Raw genomic sequence first — 8,135 nt, forward strand, 5'->3', positions numbered from 1 at the left:
AGAACCTGTGTAGCTAAAAGAGTACTCATACCGAAATCTGGATCGACGATCCTTCGAAATTACCTAAGTTGAATATTCCGACATCTACGACTATTCTATCAATAAACCAGATGATAAAAAATAATAATTTTATAATAACATAATTTGCTACAGTAATGTATGACGTTTAGCTATATTGGGTATTTTTCATTGAAATCAGTGCCATTAACTAACATCACTTTTTTCCCATTTACTAGGTGTTTATACAAAGGAGACAATGAAGCCACGTAAAGGCCTAAAAGCGACGCATTTCTCTCTCCTCAATAATTTGACCTCAAGAGATAGGCCCTCTTCAGTTGTTTCTTCTGCCGGAGCATATAGCATTTCAGACAAAAGCAACAGGCAACTGTATACCTGCTTTGTTTTCATTTAATGGACAGTGCTTGAAGGCACTTGGGATAAAGTCTGGGTGAAGTGGATTCGGGGATGGTTTGCATAAATTATGATAAATCGATATACTACAAATAAGAAATAACACGAAAATAATAGAATTGTTATTGTGCTTTTTAGAATATATGACTACTGCCAAAACCTAATGTCGACAATGTTGATCTTGCTTGGCCTTGATAGGTAGTAGACCGGCAGCCCAGCGACATAGGGGTTAGACGAACTAGATACCAATGTCCGAGCATATGGTTATTTTGTGGGTTACCTGGGTTCAAAAATGCAAGTCTGCCGGGAACCCCCTGGTGGGGGTAGGGATGGGAACCCCCATAAGTGGCGAAAATATGGGTCTGACATAGATGACCGAGGTACCACTAGAAATCACATCTAATGTTTATTTATCGTCAAATCTCCATCACTCGACTTTTTTGGCGTCCGAATCGCCCGCCAGACACCCCAAGGGGGCTTCAAAATTAGGTTAGCATAGATGAACAAGGTATCGGTCAAAATTAGTGCCAAATGAACATGTGTAGTGTACAAAGTCTAGAAAGCTTTACTCCAGAAAAATCGGCTGGTGGACTATGGTCACCAGACACCCCCAAATATGGACGCTGGACCCCCTGGGGGTCATCTACGCTACCCTAGATATTGGAGGTACCAGCTGCAATCAGCTTTATTTGGTGCATGACATCCTAGAGAAATTAAATTGACCAACTCCAGACGTGTTGATGCGTGGGTGGGCCCTACCAGACCCCCAAACTGGACCCACTGCCCCATCTAGGCTAGCCGAGATATTGGAGGTACCAGCTGCAATCAGGTTTATATGATAAATGACATCCATAGAAATAGAAAATAACCAAATCCAGACACATTAACGACTGGGTGGGCCTTACCAGACCACCAGATAGGACCCTTGTCCAGTTTTTTTTTTTTCTTTTTTTTTAAGCAAGACATCCATACATGTATGTGTATTAGAGAGAAAATACAGGAACATTATCGAGAAAGTAATACCCGGTACTCTACTAATACTACACTAATGCCTGGTGTACACATAGCTTCAACGAGCAAGGACCTTCCTTCAGACGAGCAGATGGAGCTTTTGATTACCCAAGAACACAACCATCTGATAAATGATGGCCACCATCAGCAACTTTAAATCATTTAACTTTAAACTAACAAGTAGAAAAGAAACTGCAATGAAAACATCACTCTAGCGACTGTAATGATTGCACAATATGAAAACTTTGAACTAAAACTGACAAATAGAATAAAAGAAAAAAAAAAACTGAAAACGTCACTCTCTACACTACTGTAATGATTGCACATTTTTTTTTTTTTTTTTTTTTTTTTACTTTAAACCAACAAATAAAATAGAAACAGGGCCATCAGAGTGTACTCAGATCAGTAATGTGCCCTTTATTTCAGTCACCGGTACACGCAATGTTACTCTAAAGTAAAATACGAACTCTACAAATCATCCTTACATGATATATATCATCACTCCATTCTGGTTCAGTGCCACAACAATCTTCTATGGCATATATATATATATATATATATATATATATATATATATATATATATATATATATATTAGTGTGTGTGGCTACACCTATTACTGGTCGACCCGCAGCGATGGTCACCATCTTCAGGGTGTAGCCATAGCCATCTCCAGCAGAGTTCAGCCTTCGGTAGTAGAGGTTACTCCGGTCGATGAGCGTATAATGGCACTGGGACTGAAGCTTGAAGTTAGCTCTATGTCTCTTATGGTTATGTACGCTCCTATTGATGTGTCAGACAGCTGTCCACGGCGAGATATTCGGATTTTTTGGGGTGAGTTCAATGCGCTATTTGGCTATGAGGTGTCTGTCCATCCCCATGGTTCGGGAGCTGATGCCAGCAGCGAAAACGGCCGTCTTTTCCAGAACTTTGCAAGGTCCCAAAAATGGAGGATGGTTCTTGGCAGCAGCACTCTGACCCACATCGTTGGACGTGGTACAGAGATGCGGGTAATGCAACCAAGGAGATTGACCATATCCTCGTTAGCACTCGAAAGATCCTCCAGAACTGCAGGGTGTAGTGAAACATACCGCTGTGACCCAATCTGCTGTCGGAGACAGAGAGTTGCTGATATCCAACAAGTGATTACGTCTGCCTCTCCGGCACCTGAATTGATTTTAAAGAGAACATTGACAACCAGTGACTGTAGTTTTATCTTGTGTTTACGTTTTTATCTTGTGTTTACGCTTTTATGTTCACTTTGCCTTTTTTATGTTCACTTTGCCTTTTTTATGTTCACTTTGCCTTTTTTATGTTGTTTGCCTTTTTTATATTCAGTTTGCCTTTTTATGTTCAGTTTGCCTTTTTTATGTTCAGTTTGCCTTTTTGTTTTGTGTGATGTGTGTGCCTGTATGAATCTTTTTTTTTTTTTTTTTTATCTAACCCTTATTTTACTTTTTTCACGTTTTCTTAAGTTTCCCCATCTTTCCAGCTTTCAGTTTTCTTCCTCCTTTATACTATTGCTATTAATCTTTTTGTCTCTATGCTTTTATTGTTTTTACTTTCTTAATCTCTTGGTTATCATTTTATCTTCTGACTTGTTTTATCAATTCCTTCAAATACTTCGAAGCCGCTTTTCTTCCGAATTTCTTTCGCGGTGAGCGCGCGCGCCCTCTACGTTTAAAACGAGCCGCACCCCTTTCTTTCGCTCTTTCACTTTCCATGCTGATAGGCTTAACACCTCCCTGATTCTTGTGTTTTGCCGTGTGAGTGAGGTGTGGGAGTCTGATTTTTCGCTATTTTACCTGGATATTTTACAGTAGGTACGTGGCTAATGCACATTTCATACATGGATTGATTAAGACATTCTGGTGCATAAATAAATATATACATTATTAGAATTCTTTCGTTTTGCCCCACCCTCAGTCAGTTTTATTCTTTATGCTTTACTTTCTGGTTTTATTTTTCTTATTGTGTTCAAGGTTTTCACTCTTACTCAGTATCTTCCTGAATGATGTTAAGTGGTTTTAAAATATTAGAATATGAAGGGCCAGACTCGGGGACGCAACCACTAGCCAGGGGCGTTGCAATCACTACACAGGGTGTATAGGAGTACCGAGTTCCGTGATGCTGACCGTAGATTAGTTGTGGCTACCCTCCGGGTACACTTCAAAACTCCCCAGCGGTGTATCATTTGGACAGGCTGAGGGAGGTGGAGTGTGCCCGGGGGTTTGCTGAGGCAATTTCTGGTCGTTTCACGGCACTCGACAACCTGACGGACCCTGTAGTTCTGTGGGAGACTTTCAAGCGCGAAACGCTCGAAGCATCTCAAGAATCAATTGGTGAACGCTCAAGAGCAAGACAGAAATTTATCTCGCTGGAGACACTGAAAGCTACGGATGCCTGTCATACATCTCGTCTGACAGGGGATTGGGATTTGCATCGTTCTGAGGTGCGCAGAACTCGGTCACCGTTGAGAACGGACAAGGTACAGTTTATTAGGAGTCTTGCAAAGGAGGTCGAATGCCATTTCTTACTAAACGGCCTACCAAACCCCGAGAAAGCTGAACTCCAAGCCCTCTTCACAAGTGACTGCAGTCCGCTCAGTAAGTGGCCAGATTGTCTCAGATCCTGTTGCGGTGCCGGAGCGTTGGGATGAGTATTTTGAGCAGTTGTACCAGGTTGATCGACCAACGGTTAAATTGTATGCCGGTAGTGTCGAGATTCCATTGCCGGACCCACCCATCAGTGAGGATCCACCCTCCCTAACCGAAGTGAAGGGTGTGATTTCCAAACTGAAGAGTCGTGAAGCAGCGGGTTTCTGCGGCATCCCAGCTGAACTGTTAAAGGCTGGTGGTGAACCTATGGCATGGAGGGTGCATGTAGTCCTGGCTGCCATCCGGCAGTCTGGTACCATTCCCTCTGACCTGTTTAGGGATGTGGTCATCCCTCTCTGGAAGGGGAGGGGGACCGATGGGACTGCAACAATCACAGCTCAGTATTCCAAGCAATGTTCTGAGACGTATCAGAGACCACCTGCTAAGGCACCAGAGGCTGGAGCAATCTGAATTCACTCCTGGAAAGTCCACAATAAACCGTACCAAAGCGCTTCAAGTCATTGTAGAGCGCTGCCGTGAGTTCGGGAGTGGGCTGCTTGCAGCCTACATCGACCTCAAGAAGGCGTTCGATACGGTGCATTGGGATTCAAGCTGGGAGATCTTTAGATTGTGAGAAATTCCAACAAGGATTATCGGATTAATAGCAAGCCTGAATACTGGTACTGAAAGTGCTCCCAATAATATATATATACACATACATACATATATATATATATATATATATATATATATATATATATATATATATATATATATATATATATATACATATATATACATATACATATATATACACGTTTATGTACGTACATACTTATACATGTGTATATACATGTATATACATATATATGAATATATATATATATATATATATATATATATATATATATATATATATATATATATATATATTTATTTATTTATTTATTTATATATATATTTATATATATATAATTTATATTTATATATATATATATATATATATATATATATATATAATTTATATTTATATATATATATATATAATTTATATTTATATATATAATTTATATTTATATATACATTTATATATATATTTATATATATATTTACATATATATATATATATATATATATATATATATATATATATATATATATATACAGAGAGAGAGAGAGAGAGACATATATATATATAGATAAATATATATAGATTGATAGATATAGATATATATATAAATATATATATAAATATATAGATAGATAGATATAGATAGATATATTGATATATAGATGTATATAGATATATATAGATATACATATACATATGGGTGGGTGCTTCATGCGCAGGGTGGTGTGAAGCGATGGAGTGGTAGTCTAGTTAGTGTTAAGAGCTTGTGCATGCCTTCTCGCTTACAGCTGCCACCGCTGGCTAGCCTCGTGCGAAAAAGGGAGCAGCTCTGCATAAGCCTCCCCCTGCCAGTGCATAGCCTCTCCATCATCGAGACTCCCTGCAGTGCCTCCTCGTGGCCGCCCATGGAAACTGGGTACCTTGCGGTTCCAGGCTAAACTGAGGGGGATCTCGGAGCAGCAGGAGGCCCCAGAAGTTCAGGGTCATGGCCCACCGGCATGTGGACACACCATGGCCCTGTACCAACTCCTGCCCCCTAGCCCCCTGGGGTTAATAGGAGGCTCGGGGGAGGTGGGCCTTGCCAGTCCTCCTCCCCCCAGATATAAACCAATTGGCAGTGCAAATTATAAATGGAGAGGCTGGAAGGAGGGGAAAAGCCCCTCCCACCCAGCTAGTGAGGTGGACTGTGGGCCCTGCTGGGAGGGCGACTGCTGGAGCGCAGGCTGGGAACGGGAACTACCCGTCTCGGCTGCACTCTGGTGGCCGCCAGTCCAGAGTGAAGCTTGTGGGGTAAAGCCCTCGGGAACCCCACAGGTGGATGATGGGGCACGCAGCCCGCCATCCCCTTTTATATGGGGCAGCGTCGGTGGGGGTGGTAGAGGTGGCATCCACCCGGAGCGACTGCCCGAGGCTGAACCTCAGGCGGGAAGTTAGGGTGGGGGCTTGGAACGTCCGTTCTTTGCGTCAGGATGATCGGTTGCCTCTACTGTCGAGGGAACTGGGGAGGCTGAGAGTTGAGGTGGCTGCTCTCTCGGAGGTGAGGAGGCCTGGCAGCGGCATGACCTGTGTAGGTGGCTACACCTATTACTGGTCGGGCCGCAGCGATGGTCACCATCTCCAGGGAGTAGCCATTGCCGTCTCCAGCAGACTCCAGCCCTCGGTAGTAGAGGTTACTCCTGTTGATGAGCGTATAATGGTATTGAGATTGAAGCTTTCTTTTGGCTTCATGTCTCTTATTGCTGTGTACGCTCCTACCGATGTTTGTAAACTTGACGTGAAAGAGATGTTCTACGCCAAACTTACATCTGTGGCAGACAGATGTCCTCGACGAGATATTGACATTGTTCTGGGCGACTTCAATGCGGTATCTGGCTGTGATCGAGCTGGCTATGGGATGTCTGTCGGTCCCCATGGTTCAGGAGCTGATGCCGGTAGCGAGAATAGCCTCCTTTTCCGGGACTTTGCTAGGTCCCAGAAATTGAGGATTTCTGGCTCCTGGTACCAGCGCCCAGACCCACATCGCTGGACATGGTACAGTGATGCGGGTAACGCAGCCAAGGAGATCGACCACATACTTGTTAGCACTCGTTGGAGGATCCTTCAGAATTGCAGGGTGTACAGGAGTGCTGAGTTCTGTGGTACTGACCATAGATTGGTTGTGGCTACCCTCCGGGTCCACTTCAAAACCCCCCAGCGGTCAAATGATCACCCTAGGGTGTTTCATTTGGACAGGCTGAGGGAGGGGGAGTGTGCCCGCAGGTTTGCTGAGGCAATCTCTGATCGTTTCGCAGTGCTTGGCAGTCTGACAGACCCTGTTCTTCTGTGGGATACCTTTAAGCGTGAAACGCTTGATGCAGCTCAAGATACGATTGGTGTACGCCCGAGAGCAGTACAGAATTCCATCTCACGGGAGACACTGGAAGCCACATATGCATGTCGTGCGGCTCGTCTGACAGGGGATCGGGAATCGCACCGTTCTCATGTGCACAGAACTCGGTCCCTGTTAAGAAGGGACAAAGAACAGTTTATTAGGAGTCTTGCAGAGGAGGTAGAAGGCCATTTTTTAGTAAATGACCTTCGTCCTGCATACCAAGCCCTGAGGAAGCTGAACTCCAAGCCCTCTTCACAGGTGACAGCAGTTCGCTCAGTAAGTGGTCAGATCGTTTCAGATCCTGTTGTGGTGCGGGGACGTTGGGCTGAGTATTTTGAGCAGCTGTACCAGGTTGACCCACCAACAGTTAACTTGGATGCGGGTAGTGTCGAGATCCCGCTACCGGATCCACGTATCAATGAGGACCCTCCCTCCCTAACTGAAGTTAGGGGGGCGATTTCCAAGCTGAAGAGTGGTAAAGCAGCTGGTATCTGCGGCATACCAGCTGAACTGTTAAAGGCTGGTGGTGAACCTATGGGGGTTACATGCTGTCCTGGCTGCCATCTTGCAGTCCGGTTCCGTTCCTCCTGACCTGTTGAGGGGTGTGGTCATCCCTCTCTGGAAGGGGAAGGGGGACCGTTGGGACTGCAGCAATCACCAAGGCATCACACTGCTCAGTGTACCAGGCAAGGTTCTCGCCCACATCCTTCTGAGACGTATCAGAGTCCATCTACTGAGGCACCAGAGACTGGTAGCAATCCGGATTCACTCCTGGTAAGTCCACAATAGACCGTATCCTCGCGCTTCGAGTCATTGTAGAGCGCCGTCGTGAGTTCGGGCGTGGGCTGCTTGCAGCCTACATCGACCTCAAGAAGGCGTTCGATACGGTGCATCGGGAGTCACTTTGGGAGATCCTGAGGCTGAGAGGAATACCAACAAGGATTATTGGACTAATAGCAAGCCTGTATACTGGTACTGAAAGTGCTGTAAAGTGTGGTGGGGGCCTATCGAGCTTCTTTCCTGTTAGTTCAGGAGTGAGGCAAGGCTGTGTCCTTGCACCAACTCTTTTCAACACTTGCATGGACTGGATACTGGGCAGAGCTACTGTTCAAAG

General features: G+C 44.3%; 1 protein-coding gene across 1 annotated transcript in view; it reads left to right on the top strand.

Annotated features, from left to right (window-relative positions):
• Positions 1-2,147: 2,147 nt before the first annotated feature.
• The window catches only part of LOC138866623 (uncharacterized), an 11,513-nt gene continuing 5,525 nt past the window's right edge, over positions 2,148-8,135 (top strand). Inside the window, exons 1-4 of the mRNA XM_070139773.1 lie at positions 2,148-2,564; positions 3,563-3,910; positions 3,987-4,332; positions 4,454-4,649. Of these exons, the coding sequence (XP_069995874.1) occupies positions 2,148-2,564; positions 3,563-3,910; positions 3,987-4,332; positions 4,454-4,649 (1,307 nt within the window). The remainder of the gene's footprint in view (positions 2,565-3,562; positions 3,911-3,986; positions 4,333-4,453; positions 4,650-8,135) is intronic.

Source organism: Penaeus vannamei, chromosome 26 (assembly GCF_042767895.1).
Source record: "Penaeus vannamei isolate JL-2024 chromosome 26, ASM4276789v1, whole genome shotgun sequence".
NCBI lineage: Eukaryota > Metazoa > Arthropoda > Malacostraca > Decapoda > Penaeidae > Penaeus > Penaeus vannamei.